At 39.0% G+C, this 17,762-nt stretch overlaps 1 protein-coding gene across 4 annotated transcripts in view; it reads right to left on the bottom strand.

The window, feature by feature from the left end:
- Positions 1–1,441: 1,441 nt before the first annotated feature.
- RIC1 (RIC1 homolog, RAB6A GEF complex partner 1) overlaps positions 1,442–17,762 on the bottom strand; it is a 159,628-nt gene continuing 143,307 nt past the window's right edge. For 2 of the 4 annotated variants that reach the window (XM_043997896.1, XM_043998040.1), the window contains 8 exons: positions 16,463–17,191; positions 11,657–11,815; positions 11,407–11,543; positions 9,241–9,527; positions 7,835–8,029; positions 6,001–6,178; positions 5,653–5,841; positions 1,443–3,991 (listed from right to left, as the gene is read on the bottom strand). In XM_043997896.1, the coding sequence (XP_043853831.1) occupies positions 3,706–3,991; positions 5,653–5,841; positions 6,001–6,178; positions 7,835–8,029; positions 9,241–9,527; positions 11,407–11,543; positions 11,657–11,815; positions 16,463–17,191 (2,160 nt within the window). In that variant the 3' untranslated portion in view covers positions 1,443–3,705. Of the gene's footprint in view, positions 3,992–5,652; positions 5,842–6,000; positions 6,179–7,834; positions 8,030–9,240; positions 9,528–11,406; positions 11,544–11,656; positions 11,816–16,462; positions 17,192–17,762 lie in introns of all 4 variants that reach the window. The other 2 variants (XM_043997970.1, XM_043998103.1) reach the window with 2 other exon arrangements.

Below are 17,762 nucleotides of genomic sequence, written 5' to 3'. Positions count from 1 at the left end.
GTTGGTGGAAGGGAAGTCAGGAATAATCTTATCCAAGAAATGATCACCAGGCCTTCTTTACTTGAAGACTTCCAGAATCTGGGAACTTAGTATTTCTTAAGTTAGAAATTTTTCCTTATTTTGAATTTGCTATTCTAACTTTCATCCATAGGTCTTAAATTTTGCCATCTCCAGTTAAAGCAAATGTCCCTCTATCATGACATCTTTTCACGTCCTTGAAGATTAATGCGCTGTCATTCCTAAATTGTTCTTATTTGGTTAAACATCCCCAGCTCCAATTTCAATAGATTTAGAATCGTGAGGGGCTTTAAAGACCATGGAGACCAACCTATTACCTTTTCTGAGATTGAATTATGGGTAAGAGACTTAGCTGGAGATAAGCTGTAACTCTGCATTTGCTGGAAAAGTTTATGACCCCCCCCCCGCCCCCAAATCTGGGTAAAGTTTTCTTATTCATTAAATATTATGTATATCTGGGCTATATTAGTTCCTAAGTTATGTGTCACTTTTGAATGGACTTGGAGGGAGGCGGGAGTTGGTAAGGTGTCTTTTTACTTTGGGATGCTTGTTTTGTCTGAGGTTATGAAGAGCTGCAGAAGACCTAAACTAGAAACAGAAGCTTGTTTCATCGAATCTCTCTAGCAGCCATAGTCTCCGTAGGAATTGTTACACGTTTCTTGTAACCAGAAAACTGGCCAGAGGTTGGACGAAATTAAGGGCCTCAGCATTTATAAGCACTTTGATAGCATGTACTTTTTCTCCTGTTGTTTTTTTTTAGTTGTCACAATTGTATGATTAAAAATTTACATGATTTTATTGAGTATTATTAGCAAATGCTGTTCCTGCTCCAGAAAAATCTTTTCAATTTGGTCATTTTTCAAGCTCAAGGAGGTTACTGTAGCCTACTGCATTGGTTTTAGTTCTGAGTGGTTGTAAGGGACATATTTGCAGTACACACATCATGTAAATAGATCATCATGATTTTTTTGATTTTTTTTTTTTTGGTGACGCAACTGGGGTTATGCAACTTGCCCAGGGTCACACAGCTAGTAAGTGTCAAGGGTCTGAGGCCGGATTTGAATTTGGGTCCTCCTGAATCCAGGGCCGGTGTTCTATCCACTGCGCCACCTAGCTGCCCCGATCATGATTTTTGATTCCTCATTTTGCTCAGGTCTAACTCAAGACATCAGGAGGGAACACACTAAGTACTTGGCAGTGATGGTTTCTTCCATATATCTTTTTAGAACAGACTAACACTTAAGTAACTTGCCCAAGGTTACACAGCACTTCATAGGGAGGAGTTGAACCTAGGTTTTCCTGACTTTAGATAAAGGCAACGGTTGCTGAAGGGGATCATCGGAATACATTTACTATTAGCTACGTCTAGGGACACATGTACAGGAGAAGAGGGAGTATAATTTCTGCTATCAACTGTCAGATAAGGTCAGGTCCCTAGAATGGTTTTATTTTTGCCCTTGTGTACACCAATTAGAAAATGCATAATAAAAGATATTGTAATAAAGATTCAATCTATCCCACATTTTCTTGCCCATAAATATTGTTGTATAGCTGTCAGCTTAGGAGTAGACACATTACAACATGTATATTTTATATTTAAGATGTGGCTTAAATGGTGGATCTGTTTTCTATACAATAAGTCAGCCAAAAGGATAATTTGAATTTTTTTATTAAAGTATATATAACAAATTTATTACTGGAGAGAAAATAAACCTGTAAACTTTGCAGAATCTTTTCTTCAAGGCCTCCTAATTGTAATTAATCAGAAATAAATTTGCATCTTTTACTATGTAGAGATGTGGGATTTAGGTTGTTATTGCACATTCCAAAAGAACACATAAGCTGAAAAGTTCTATAAACTATTACGCTCATCTTTTCCCCAGGGCATTAGGAAAGATCATTTCATGGAATAAGGATTGTAATTGCTTTCAAGGATGTGTCGTGATGCCCAGTTTTTCCATCTCAGCTAGTAAGTTGCCCTTTGTAGCAAAACTGATGAATTTTCTGAAAATGTTTTAAATATTACTTACTTACTTTGTCACTCACATGCAAGGTTTCCGCCTGCTTATGAGGGTAGAGCAAAATATGAAAGGTGTTTGAAACTCAAAACTAGCACCACAGGACCCAAATACCAATAATCACTTAAATTCCACCCAGCCAGGAATTTTATTATTTGATATTATTGCACTTGTGATATAAAAAGTAAAGCAAACAGCAAATTACCAAACTCCAAAATAATTTCAAATATATTTGATGACTTGAGAGCTAAAAGTATCCTAAATGGTCTTAAGCTTTCCCCTTCTAGAGAAAACTACAAGAAAACCCAACCTTGCTAGTTTGCATTTGCTCCACGAGCAAGCAGACAGGACAGTTCTGTTTTTCTGAGTAAAATGTATGCTTATAACCACACTACAAGAAGAGTGTTTTTACAGTGGGAGGAATTTGGTCCACATCAATCGAATACATTGTCATTACAAAAATAAATGTTTGGTTTTTTTTTTTTTATAAAATAATGTTGCATTCCTTTTGTTCAAATTGCACAGTACAAACAAGCTATCTAAATTAATACTGTTGTAAGATATTTAGTATTACATACATTGTGGTAAATATAGGCTGGGATGAAAATACCATAAAGCAACTAAGAATTATGTAGACATGTTTCCATAGCATTATATGAAAAGAAAAATTATTTCCTTATCCAGAAATACATTATAAAATGCTTGTAAAGTGACAACGGAGCAAGCATTGTATACATTACTGATGCTTAGTACCTATGATACAGGATTAGCAATTGTATTTACAAAAAAATCCATTTTTAATCCATTTACAAAAGCAATAAATAAGAACCTCCATGAATTTGCATAAAGCCATTCCTCATTGTCTGCATGGTGAAGGTATCCGGCTCTGTTGCTTATTGCCATGCCCATTGGAGAGAGACTGTCTAATCCAAAGCAGAGTGCCCTTTCTGCATGACATGAGTACAGAGTAATTAAACCTTTATAAACTATGATACAAAGCCTCAAGCAGAGAATCAGCTCCTTTGAGAGTATTTACAAATAAGACTATTCACACAAAGAAAGATAAACATTTTTAGTACAAAATATCTTTGTGGTATCCAACAGCATAATTCATGAGTACCTTTAGACCCCAGCTTGTCAGCCTACAACTAGGTAAGACAGGTATAAAACTTTTAGGAGTTCTTGGTTTGAGTATACTAACTTCAAGCCATTTGTGGTGTCTCCATGAGCTCTGGAACATAATTCACTTGAGTATGGTCCTATACAAAGTGTATTAAGTAGCCAAATTGACAGACAGCTGATGTAAGGGATGACACTGTACACTGTGAGTTGTTTTGGAAACAACCACCTGCTGCAAGAACAGAGAGAACAAGTTTAGGCTGATGGAGAGCCATCCCTATAGTTTATTACTAATAGTTCTAAACCCTTCAAAATAAAACCAGATATTCTCATATACATCTGTACAATAATCTTTATTACTTTGCAGCTTAAAAAACATTTTTATGAAAGAACATTTATTTGAAATCACATTGTTCATGAATTCAAACAAATTTCTTTGAGTTAAAAAGAAGTTTGAACAGATTTTTCCCCTTTAAATCATCTGACTTGTTCACAGTGTACTCAGTCGCACTCTGCTAATACTGCCTGTGGTGACAGAAGACCGCTCCTGTTACGAGATTGTACAGTCATAGGTCCCATCCTGAAGAGGTTCTTCTTCCTGGGATCCAGCCATGGAGCCTTCAGTCCAGCTTGCAGCACTGCTGTTGCCAGCCTCACCTGGAGGGCTGTTGCTATGGCAAGTAGAGCTTCTGCTCTCCTCAGCTCTGGGGCTGGCAGCCTGTTCAGGAACCTTGTTTGCTGGCTGAAAGGCTTCAGGCTGGATCTGCTCTTCTGTGATGTCGCTTAGTCTCTGGAGTTGTGGCTTAATGACATTTAAAAATGGCTTGTATCCAGGGCTAAAGAGAGAAAAAGAAATTCAATGAGCAAACCGACAAGTATGTATTTAATATAGTGCCATATTCTGAGGCTCCTAAATACAACTTCTAACCTTGTTTCCTTTAGATTTAGGAGGAGGTTTCTAATGCCTTCTGGACCACAATGCTAAGATACAACACACACGTCTCTCACATGCATGCACACACACACATACACACAGAGTTCAACTTCACATTCTTTTCTCGGTTATTTCTGTGCTTGTACTTCCTTCTCCACCTTAGAATGTAAGCTCCTTCAGAGAAAGACCTAGTTGTCTATCACTATATTTCTAGGATGGTAACTTGAACATAAAACTTTTTAGAAAATACTAAATTGATGGTTATTTCATTAATAAGTAGTGGTTCTAGTTGATAAGTAGTCAAAAGATATGAATAGGCAGTTTTCAGAAGAAGAAATCAAAGCAATAGTCACATGAAAAAAATACTCTAAATTGCTACTGATTAAAGAAATGCAAATTGAAACAACTCTGAGGTACCACCACACACCTATCAGATTGGCAAATATTACAGAAAAGGAAAATGACATGCTGGAGGGGATGTGGAAAAATAGGTACAATAATGCATTGTGGGTGGAGTTGTGAACTGGTCTTTCTGGAGAACAATTTGGAACTATCCCCAAAGGGCTATAAGACTGAATATATCTTTTGATTCCACAATACTATTACCAGGTCTGAAATGGAAATCCCCATTAATTGGGAAATGGGTGAACAAATAATTGTATGTGATTGTGATGGGATACTGCTGTGCTATAAGAAATGAACAGAAAAACCTGGAAAGACTTGCATGAACTGATACAAAGTGAAACGAACAGAACCAGTAGAACATTTTGTATGGTAACAATAATATCATAAAGATGATCAACTGTGAATGACAGCTATTTTCAGCAGTACAACAATCCAAGACAATTCTAAAGGATCTATGATGAAAAATGCTGTTCACTTCCAAGGAGAGTACTAGTAAACTCTACAGAAGTGTACTTTTTAAACTTTATATTTTTCTCCCTTTTTGTCTGTTTTCTTTTGCAACATGGCCAATATGAAGTGTTTTGCATGACTTCACAAGTATAATTCATATCAAGTTGTATGTTTTCTCAAGGAAGGGAAAGGGGTGAAGGGAAGAGAAAATTTAGAACTCAGAATTTTAAAAAAATGAATGTTAAGATTTTTTGACATATAATTGGTATTTAACAAAATAAAAAAGTATTTATATTGTAAAAGTAGTGGTTCTTCTCTCTTATAGCCCTAGTTCTGTACATACACCCTATAAAAATTGCTAGTGGTAATGTTGACCAAAATTCTAACTTGTGATTGCTGTGTTGCAGTACTTTTTCCCATTTTAAAATGGAAGTTCTTATTTTTAGTCCCTTTCCTTGGAATATAATTACAACTCTTTTGAAGTTCTCCATTAAAAAAAAAAATCCAAGCCATTAACAAGAACTTGAGTCAGTCTCAGTTTTATACAACATTTCCCCAGAAGACAGTATTCTGTAAATTTCTCCAGTATGAATATTTCCCATGTAAGATCACAGATGTTATATTAACTAAGAAAAACCAGAAAATGAAGCTGTTTTTTACCTTTAGTAACAATTTAGAAACGAAAGCTCAGTGGAAACTGTCACTTACCAATCTGTAGAAGCCCATCTGTCTATAGCATGTAGCCCAGTTTTTATGTTCTGTAACATCTCTCCATCTATCTCTGAAGATTGTGTCAGCCCAAACACCTGGTTAATTATAGAAGATTCTCGAAGAATAAGGCCTATAACAATGCACCAGTCCAGACACCCTGCTTCCATGAAGATATGCAGCAAATACCTGTACAAAGTTAAAACAATCAGTGTATTAATATCTGGGAGGGTCTGTGAACAGTGGGAAAAAAAAAGACAACAGGGAAAAAAGAGCTATTCATTTCATCTGTTGTCAATAGTATGTTTAAAATTTTTCTCTGCTCTCAAATATGACAATAAGACTCACCGGAGCTGGACCTGGGATTTATGTGGCCCTTTACTGGCCAACTCCATAGAGATATGTTCTAGCTCTGATTGTGTTAAGCTTAGAGTAGAGAAATTTTCATCCACCATCATCCAGTCACCATCCACCATAGAGCTGGTTTCAGTTAGGTCTGTGGCTGAACCAATACTGCATTCGTCCCCTAATAAGGAATTTAAAATAGTTATCAATTGGTCCCACTAATTTGATACGTCAAGGATTTGAAGACTGACATTAAATCACTTGTAGAAGATTAATGCTCTTTAACACCAATAGACTCAAAGCCAGGGCAGTAAAAAGAATACTTCAATGTCTCTATAGGACTTTTAAGGTTTACTTTCTACACAATAATACTGTAAAGTAAGTAGTGCATGCTGGTGAAGTTCTGAAAGGATCCAACCATTCTGGATAACAATTTGGAACTATGTCCAAAGGGCTATAGAACTGTGCATCCCTTTGATCTAGCAATGCCACTCCTAGGTTTATATCACAAAGACATCTCCCAAAAGCTATTTGTACAAAAATATTTATAGCAGTTCTTTTTGTGGTGGCTAAGAATTAGAAAGAAAACAAGCTGTGGTATATGGTTGTGATAGAATATTACTGTGCTATAAGAAATGACAAACAGGACGATTTCAGAAAGGCCTGGAAAGACTTGTATGAACTAATGTATAGTGAAGTGAGCAGAACCAGAGAAAGTTGTGTACAGTGACAAAGGCTGTTTGATGAAGAACTGTGAATGACTTTAATGTTTATTATTATTTTTAAAAAGTAAGTAGTGCAAGTATAATTACCTTTTACAGCTGGTTAAGCTCTTGTAAGTATATCTATGCTTGTATAAATTATTTTGAAACTGCATTAGGCTGGAATTCACTCACCTTTGTAAAATACAAATAACACTGACAAAAATAACTAATGTTATTCATAGTGAAGATATTGGTATGTACTATGAATACTTAGATTTCCCACTTATAGTATGATTTCTAGTTTTCTCTTTAATGTTCCCCACACTCATTTTTAGGGCTATAACAACATTTTCTGTTAGAAATACTAGAATGTGGTATATGATGGTGGTGGAATATCATTGTGCTATAAGAAATGACAAGCAGAATGATTTCAGAAAGGCCTCCAAAGATACATGAAATGATGCATTGTGAAGTGAGCAGAACTAAGAACATTGTATACAGGGACAGCAATATTATTTGATGAAGAACTGTGAATGACTTGACAATTCTCAACAATACAAGGAAGGATCCAAGACAATCCCAAAGGACTACTAATGAAACATTATCCACCTCAAAGAAAGAACTGATGTTGATGGAACAGAGTGAAGCATGTTATTTTTCACTCTTTCATTTTTTTTCTTTTAATCAAGTTTTCTAGTACAAAATGACAAATATGGTAAAGTTTTACATAATCATACATGTATAACCCATATCTGATTGTTTGCCATCTTAAGGCAGAGGGAGGAGATGGAGGGAAAGAGAGAAAAACTGGAACCCAAAACTACAAATAAAAATGCACACCACTCAAAATGAATGAATGAATGAATGAATAAATAAGGGAAAGGAAAAAAAGAGAAATACTAGAGAGCAGAATCTGGATGAATGCATTGTCTGATAAAGAATGCTTATTTGGAAATGCAACCTAAACAGGTTTTAATGGTAAGTCATTCCTATCAAAAATTCAAATTACAAACCTATTGTCAATGATTCTTCAAAATACTTTTTATCCTTTGCCAATGATGGCCAAAAGGGTTACATATTCCACCTGTCCTTTTTCTCAGAGAAAGGTAGGTTTGATGTAAAATGGTATGTACCTTTATTTAATAAAGGTGACAGGAAGGCATCTTGTGTTTGTGGTCCATGGGATGAGGCTGTATCTATCTCCTGGTGAGTAGAACTAATGCTGCCAAGCCAACTCTGACTTCTTGGAGCACTAGGCACTCCAGGATCCGTTTCAAGGTTTAAAAAAGGGTCAGCTGACTGAGACTTTAATAACTGTTCTCCCCCACCTGGGTAGAAACAAACAAAAAAGTAGGATTCACACAGAACAAATGCTTAGATTGTGTTACACAATATCTCTATTATTTCAATTTCGTCCTAGCACCCCATGCCTCACACACAAAAGTTTTGTTGAATTGAAAACCCTCAGAATACTGAAAGCCCATAGCAAAATATGTGTAAGGTCTGTATAAAAAGTGTATGCTAATCCCCAGATACCCCACCTCCCCCCAATAACAACTCAGTGCCTCACAACCAAAACAGTTAATCATATTAAGGCAAACACCAGGGAATATTAACAGACTGTGGCCAAAATATCAGACCATATAATGTCATCAATTAGAATAAGCAAAAGAGTATGCACACTTCTCACTTGATGTAAATTCATATCATGCAAGTTCCCTGGCAGAGCAACAGAGAGAGTGGGGTCATGTGGAGCCCCTAGAGGAGGGCAGGAAGGTCTGCAGAATGGTCCACTAACCATTAAGAAAGAACTGGTTATAGTTATTTTTAGAAAGGAACAACTTTTTTTTCTGGTTATATACTGGAGCTTCTGGAATAAATGACAATGGTTTTTGAGATTATTAAAAGCTTTCCCTTAATGATATTTGGCAGGGGTATCAATTACATTCTCATAAAGGGGAATTAGGAGTAGAGACTTTATGAAAAATAGCTAAAATGTTTTAAAAAAACAACCTTTAGCCCTTTGTTTCACCAGTCAACACAAACTTATTAAATTACAAAGCTAGCTGGCCAACCATTATTCCCACAGAATAATTCTTAGCAAGAAATCTGAACTAGTTTCAAAATTATGATACTGCTACTCTCTAATGTATATTTTAGTCCTCTCATGAAGTTTTCCAAATTATCACATACAGCCATGTATGTCTTAACCTTCTAGCTAGACTACAGACCTCGCTCCTCAAGGGCAACTCCTAACATCCAGCACAGGACACTGCATGTCAGAGGTGCTGAATTGTCTGGTGAGAGTACATTCAGCCATTTCTCTACTCTTAAGTGATATGGTACAGAGCAAACTGTGGAGGAGGGGGCTATGCAGGAAGCTGGTGGTCAGTCATAGCTTGTAAATCAGAACATATCCTGGGGAAGTCATCGTTGCCTTAGATGATGCATGTACAGGAGGCCTAAAAGTATTACTGCTCTTAGAAGAGTCTGGTCATGGACTTGTTTGTAGTAGTACAAGAAGCCACAAGGCTGTCACCTGTTCGGTATTTTCCATTCTTGAATGGTGAACTGATGGAAGAAATGGGGATGACTGGGAATGGCCACAGGAAATCCTTGTGGAGTCTCTTCAGAGCAATCACAAAATCTTCCACTCGAGCAGCTCTGGTGCGCTCCTTACACAGCCAGCCAATCAGTTCAAAGCCTAACTGGGCAGCAAAGCAGCCGAGATCTTTTAGCCGAACTTCTTCCAAGAGGCGCCGGGCATGTCTCCAGAGCATCATGTCAATGTACATATTTTCAGCAGAGTCACTGTCTTTGCTCCACCTGAGAATGGGTAGACAAAAAAGGCATGGCACAATTCTACAGAACGTCTGTACCAGAGATAGAAAGCTATCAGCACATCCAGGGAAACAAGCAGTGGAAAGAGCATTAAGATAGCTGAAGTCTAAAGATGAAGATACAAAGGTCAATGAAGCTTAAAGACAAGATTTAAAAAGCCAATGATTTCCTCCCTGGCCCAACATTAGAAGTAGTCAAACAGGTAATGAATTTCTCTTGTCTGTCTTTCTTTCAGGAGGCTCTCTTTCCATCTCACTCAGGTTGCAAATATGTTGCTCCCTCGTCTTAGCCCACCGACTGCCCATGGAAGTTTTAACTTTTACTTCCCAACTGGGCCTGAGTTCTCTTCTCCTCTGGCAGCCTGGCAGCTCCCTACCTTGGGGATCTCACTGGCTCAAGAACTTCTGAGCCTGAGAAGTCTGTTAACCCATGTCTTCCTGGCAGCTGGGGCTACTAGCATGTACCACACACATTGATACACAAGGTATCAATTTTGCTACATAGTTTCTCACATACTTTATAAATATAAAATATTGAAGCTGAATGACACTTTGGCCACTGATGCTATTTGGCTTTTGAAGTTAAAACTAGTATTTGACTTACATGTTTTCATTATTTTTTTTTTTAAGTTCTTACTAATTGTCAAGCACTACATACAGAGCTACTTGATAGATGAAAGGAGCCTTAGAAGTCACCTAGGCCCAAATCAATCTGGCCTGTCTTAGGTTCCCATAGTTTAACGGCAAACCTGGAATTCAAACTCAGGTCTTTTGACCGGAGTTCAGCTCTCTTTTCACTATACCATTTCTTACCATTTAGAAAAAAACAAAACCAAAACCATCCAAAATCCCGAGCGTCTTCTATGTGTAAAGGTATTTAGTGAGGTGCTACAATAAATACTAACAAAGTAGCTAGGAGTAGGAGGAGTTGAAAATGTTTTGACAAGATTAGAGAAAAAGAAGATGACCAAGAGATCCTACACCTCAGGAAGCAGCAAGTGGACTTCACAGAGTGAGGAGAGCTCCCAGAACCCTGTTGGCTCTCTGCTTCTCTACTCTGAGGCAGAAAGCTGGAGGTGATGGTTTCCTCCTCTTCCTGATTGGTCCAGCTGAAGGCAGCCAAGGCAAAAGGTGTAAAGAAACTCTGTTGGGGGGCAGGGGGCAAACTAGCCAAGAAAATGTGTGGAGGTTATCTCTCCATTTAAATATCCATTTTATCTCTGTCCAAACTCTCCCCTACAAAGAAAAATAATCGCCATCACCAGCATTCCTTTTTCTTTCTTCTCTCAGTTTCCTCACCTGTTGTTCTCGTCCTTCAGCAAACAGGACCACTCATGAGTGCTAAGGGGCAAATATATAAGGTGAGGAGGAAAATGGGGAAAGAAAAAGGAATCCTAACTGAATTATTTTGGGGTGGGCCTTTAAGAGGGAAATTAAAATGAATCAAAACAATTCCTCAGATAATACTTGTTTATTCAAATCCTCAAAACTACCTACCTACCTATCATATATGAGAGTAATTGCATAGGAATACTGGGTAATACAAATACTGCAGGATTCTGAGGTGTCACAGTGGCTAGGGTGCTGAGTCTGGAATCAGTAAGATCTGATTTTAAATCCTGTCTCAGATACCTACTAGATGTGGGACCTTGGGCAAGTCACTTAACTTCTGTCTGCCTCAGTTTTCTTGACTATTAAATGGGGATCATAATAGTACCTTCCTTACATGTTTCTTGTGAGGATCAAATAATACATGTAAAGCACTTAACATAGAGCCTGACACGAAACAGGCACTTAATAAATGTTTGGTGTCCTTTTCCTTTCTGATTCTTTATTTCTCTTAACTTTCCTCCTCTTCATCTTACCTTTTCCCAGAAGGACCAGAAGGCATACTGAGAGTTTTCTGCAAGTTCAGTTTGCTAGCGGGCAAGGTCTCAGCTGACTGTGACAAACTAATGCTTCGGTTCCTGAAGAACTCAAATCCACCACTTGAACTGGGTTCCTAAATGGAAATGCCCACAGGACAAAGAAAATGGAGCTCGTAAGGTGCAATGCCAGTGAACAAAAGACAAGTGTTGAGAGGTGACCTGAAATGGCATCGTCTTTATTCCGAACCTGAGTAGTAGGTGTTGGTGGAGGCGTCTCAGATTCTCCAGAGCCAATGGCTTTAAGAAATCGAATCATGTGTCGACAGAGATCCCACTTGCCTTGCTCCAAAGCAGTGTTGAAGAGAAGAGTGGCATGCTGCCTGCTCACTGCTGGGACTTCCATATTCTAGAAGCAACAATAATGGCCCAAAAGAAAAGAAAAAAAAATCACTCATATATCACTGCCCTTTGAAAATTAGTTCTCTATTCCCAGTCATAATGGTAGATGACAAAAAGGGCAATGGAAACCCACTGTAGGTCTAAGTAGGTTACAGCAAATTATAGATGGTAACACACACCAGAAATGATCATCAGAGAATCTAAGATCAGAAAAGGAGGTAGAATGGTCATGTAATAAAGAGGATGAGCTAAGGATAAAGAAGAGCCTGAATACTGAATTGGTTCCAAGAGAATATTAAAAGATCCAGAGAAAAACTTCCAGAGTGCAAGGTAGATCCAATATAGAAGATATACGGGAGTACAAGGGTCTCAGGAAGTCAAGGATGGATGGATTGCCATATATAAGGGAGCTAGTGGAACTAGGACATGGAGGTGAGAAGGGATCTCATTCCGGCCCTAGGAGATGACCTGGCATGGACACATGGGGACAGATGAAAAATCACGTGCAAGGACCACTGGATGAGCATGAGCACGTAATATGACCAGTCTATTTTTTTCATGGCTCCCTAGAATAAGCAGTAATAGAGGGCTGATTTATTAGTGGACTTAAAATTCAAGTGTACTAATAGTAAAAACTACTTAATTCCATGGGAAGGCAAGGGAATTACTTTATCAGCATGACATAATCTTTTGGTAGCTTTCTATGGTGTCCATGAAATAACTGATACCTAGAAGTAGAGTGAATCCATTTATTTGTTTACATGCCTATATCCCAATTATTGTGCATATACCTAATAAGCTTACTGTCTGCCTTTGCTACATCTTTCCTGTAGCGTTCCAGGAGGACATTTAATTTCAATCATTTTAGACTTCCATATCGTCTCACCTATCCAATCTGTTGCCAAATCTTGTTTCTACCTTTACTTTTCTAGCATACATCTGTTCTCCACTCACACAACCACCATGCTACTCACCTCTCAGTTGGCCTACTGCAATCGCCTTGCTAATTCACTCCAATCCCCCCTCCACTCAGGTGCCAAAGTAATTTTTCTAAAGCACAGGTCTGACTGTTATCTACTTACTCAAGTTGTATTGACTCCCTCTTACCTCCAGGTTCAAATACAAAGTCCCCTGGCACTTAAAATCTTTACTAACCTGGACTCTTCTTAGCTTTCCTGTCTTTTTCCACTTTACTCCCTTTGATGCGTTTTACAAAGACCTTGCTCTACTCCTTGCACATGATGCTTCATCTGTCCCCATGTGTCCATGCCAGGCCATCTCCTAGGCTGGAATGAGATCCCTTCTCACCTCCATGTCTTAGTTCCGCTAGCTCCCTTCAAGACTCAGCTCAAATCCCACCTTCTGCTGAAGGCCTTTCTTTGGTCCCCCCAGCTGTTTCCTTCTGAGATTACCTCCCCTTTACATTAGATATCTTATACACACACACACACACACACACACACACAGTACTTTACATGTTGTTTTACCCCTCCAGAATGTGAGTTCTTTGAGAGCAGAAACTGTTTTGTCCTTCACTGTATCCCCAGCATTTAGCACAATGCCTGGCACATAGAAATTGCTTAACAAATGCTCTGCTAAAGAAAGAGCTGACCACCCAGGTTCTGATAGACGGCTGAAGAACTTGGAATAAATTACAAATTCATCATAAGGTGGTTAACTTAGGATCAGTAGCTAGGAGGGATCACAGAGATCTCAAAGTGTGGTCTGGAGGAGAGATCCCAAGGGTCCCTGAAACTAAAGAGTAAAGTCAAGAATGTTTACAGGATATACTAAGGCTTTTAATTTCAAATACATCAAATATTGATAGATATAACTTCACATAAACCGGTTGTTTTTTTTTGGGGGGGGTTCCTAAATTTTCATGTGTGAAAGAGTCCTGGTACCAAAAAGTCTGAGAACTGCTATTCCACACCAACCCCTTCATTTCATACATGGTGATGCTGAAGCCTAGAGCAGTGAAGTGACCAAGAAAATAATGGAGTCAGATCTGAGCTGAGTTCCTCTGATTCCCAGTCAGTGTTCTTTTCATTATACCAGGCTTTTATTTTTATCTAATTTTTATTAAAATGACCTAATTCTCTTTTCTGTTTTCAGGCTACCCTTCTCTGGCTACACCAGCAGTTAGAAAGGTTAGCATTCTCGGGGCAGCTAGATGGCGCAGTGGATAGAGCACCGACCCTGGAGTCAGGAGGACCTGAGTTCAAATCTGGCCTCAGACACTTAACACTTATCAGCTGTGTGACCCTGGGCAAGTCACTTAACCCTAATTGCCTCACTTAAAAAAAAAAAAAAGGAAAAAAAGGTTAGCATTCTCTTTGGGATGCTGGTTCAGGCACTTTGCATCCTGTAGGATAGTCAATGACATGAAATTTCATTGCTAACCATATCTTCAAGAGAACATTTCTTTTTTCCACAGTAGATGGTATCTGGAGAATAGGTTTCAAGACAGAAATTGTAAGTGGAATCTTTTGCCAAACAGAATTAAACCTGTTCAGTAATATAAAAAAAGCCCCTTCAATTTTTAGGTGGGGGGTTGGGGGGGGAGGGGAATGAGATCATGGGGAGGGGAGCAGCTAGGTGGCACAGTGAATAAAGCACTGACCCTGGATTCAGGAAGACCTGAGTTCAAATCCAGCCTCAGACACTTGACACTTACTATCTGTGTGACCCTGGGCAAGTCACTTAACCCTCATTGCCCCACAAAAAACAAAACTAAACTAAAGAATGGAAATCATGGGGAAGATCATGCTAATAAGGGTCATTATATAGGATGTGATGATGAAGTGGAAAGATCATGGGCCTTGTAGCTGGAAGACCTGGGCCTTTGACTAGGGGAAGTTGACTTGTCTTTTCAAAACACTTCAGTCTTTCATCTCTAAAATAAGGATCATAATACCTTATCTACCCTCACTATGTGGAAAGATCTTTGTTACCTGTTAAGCAATATGCAAAACAGCTATTATTAATTTTTTGAACTGGGCCTGTACCCCCTCTAGTGTGGGTATGTATAGGGAGCTCCCAGTGAGGAGCTTAGAGTTCTCCAAGTACAGATCAGAACTTCTTTGGCAGCTTAGTCTAAGAGAGTGTGGGAAACTGAGAGGTGAGTTGCTGCAGTTAGAAAGCTTATGGTCAGGGGCAGCTAGGTGGTGCAGTGGATAGAGCACTGGTCCTGGAGTCAGGAGTACCTGAGTTCAAATCCGGCCTCAGACACTTAACACTTACTAACTGTGTGGCCCTGGGCAAGTCACTTAACTCCAATTGCCTTACTAAAAAAACAAAACAAAACCAAAAAAAAGGTTATAGTCAGATATTGGGATGGTATTCAGAGAGGTGAGCTACCACTTTCCCCAGCATTTCCTCTCCCTCGTTGATATTCTTCTTAACTTGGTGATACAGTGGATAGAGCACTGGACCTGGACTCAGGAGGACCTGAATTCAAATCTCACCTCAGACATTTGACACTTACTAGCTGTGTGATTCTGGGCAAGTCACTTAACCCTGATTGTCTAGACATCCAGGGCCATTTCCAGTTGTTCTGATGTATATCTTGCCACTGGAGCCAGATGGCTGAAGGAAGAGAGTGAGGCTAGTGACTTTGCACAACCCTCCTTCACTTAAATCCAATTCATTGAACTCATTCATTGAAATCATGGCATCACCTCCTGATGTCATGGTCCTCTTCGAGAATGAAGGACAAACAACTTAGTGTCGCACAGACCCCAAGGTTTTACTTTGGAAAAATTAGAAGTTCATTTTTCTTTTAAATTAAAATCACCTGAATTACTGAGAGACTGGAGTCCAGCTAGTGATAATGGAATAGGACCTTGGCTTTATTTTGCTGGTTTTCAGAACTGGGGTCATGATTAAGAAGAATGGCTGGGGGCACTCATATTGTGCTGCTAGAGATGAAACTTGTCAACCAATGGAAGCATTTACTAGGAATGTTTTCACTGTTATTATATTTAGCTAAAATCGCAGGTTTGCTCTTCCATGGTTCATCTCTCAGGTCTACCACAGGGCCTTGTTTATTAGAAGTAGCCAAGTATAGGGGCAGCTAGGTGGCATAGTGGATAGAGCACTGGCCCTGGAGTCAGGAGTACCTGAGTTCAAATCTGGCTTCAGACACTTAACACTTACTAGCTGTGTGACCCTGGGCAAGTCACTTAACCCCAATTGCCTGCCTCTCTCTCTCTCTCTCTCTCTCTCTCTCTCACACACACACACACACATGTGCCTCTCATCAGTTCAGAAGACAAAACTATCTTAGAATTAGGGAATCTTGGAATTGTAAAGGACTTTAAAGGTCATCTATTCTAACCTCTCTTCTAATAGACAATTTTAGTTTGAAATGACGATGAATCTCACAATTGGGGGAGCTCAGCTATATCCACTGCTGTTTTGCAAAATGGCATTTTCTGTGCTCATTCATTTACCACATTGTTTCTATATAAAACTCAATGGGTTATTTTACAATACTCAAAAACACTGTTCATATCTTTAAATGACAGTGGGGTCCTTTTCAGGAAAGGCACCATTGTAAATGTCACAGACTATACTAGCTATATTTAACACAAAGAATGACCAAAACTTTGTGCCTGTTGATTCTTGCAATGACTTCAGAAACTGCTGTTACCTGTAAGATAATTAGGTATGATGCAGCTGTGTCCAAATCCTGTGCCATCAAACATTCCTCAAACAAATCCTTAGGGTTCCCAACAGCTGCAAAAAGATAATTCCACAGGGCATACTCAGTCTTCCTGGCACAGTGAACAACTGTCTGCAGGAAGAGGGGGAACTCTGTGATGAACTTTGCTACAGTGGGAAGCAAAGGGTCGGGAATAGGCTCCCGTGAGGTAGCTTCTTCTTCCAACACTTCATGGAGCATCAATTCCAGCACGTGAGGGAAGTAAGGTAATGCGGCACAAGACTGGGCCAAAAGCAAGGCTTGTTCACCAAGGTTCCTGACCAAAAGCTGGCGCAGAATGTGATGGAGGTAGATCTGGGAGGTCCTTTCCACAACACAGAAAGGAAAAAGTACCTCCAACTGTTCCTTAGCATTGCCACGGGTATACAAACAGTCATAGAGCAAAGTGTCATTGACAGCACCAAGGACCAGTGCATCTTCAAACAGGACAGCCAGGGGGTAAATGTTGATGTGGAAAGGCAGCATGATTCTTCGGGACAGGAAGGAATGTGGTTTTCGATGATCTCGAGGAAAAAGAGGAAGCCATACTTTCATTCCTGCCCCACCACAACTCAGCCAGAGTGCTTCCAGGAGATGGCGTTTTTGTTTATTGGCTCGACACGTCGTCCAGACGTTTTCAACAGACTGGGCTAGCACAACAGGAGGACAGAATGGCAGCTGGAGAATGAAAGATGTAAAATATCAGCTTTTATTAAAATATTTTTTAAAAAGTAAATTGAGAGAACTGCATCTTTCACCTCTTGCCACTAATAAACAACTAGGGTTTTCTTGTTCAAAGTGTAGCATGGCAACTTGCTATGAAATGTAAGGTGGATTCACTAAAGAATATAGTACAATCAGAGGGCTAGCATCCTCTCACAGGTCAAGTCTCAAAAAAGGTTTCTTGCTTCTGTATCAAATGTTCTGATAAACTGGTAAATTAATTCCATTATGTGAAAATACTTACCATGTAGGAAGGATATTTGGAAAACAACTTTTAAAGATACTTAAAAGGATTCTCAGCTGACATATGCTGTATCTGTCGACCATCAGTTTTCTCCCTTTTGCCACTTATCCTTTTCCCCTTGAAAATGGCTAATTTTAAGCAAGAAATAGCCTGAACCATCAATGTTTTGGAAGCTCAGGATGTGGATTAAAGAATTACAAAAACTCATCATCTTTTTCACCACTCAAAAATGGTCACTCTCAACTGAAAGACTGAGAATAGCTTTGTTCATTTTCTTAGACT

Source organism: Dromiciops gliroides, chromosome 1 (assembly GCF_019393635.1).
Source record: "Dromiciops gliroides isolate mDroGli1 chromosome 1, mDroGli1.pri, whole genome shotgun sequence".
Lineage (NCBI taxonomy): Eukaryota > Metazoa > Chordata > Mammalia > Microbiotheria > Microbiotheriidae > Dromiciops > Dromiciops gliroides.
This window is presented reverse-complemented; position numbering and strand designations above follow the sequence as displayed.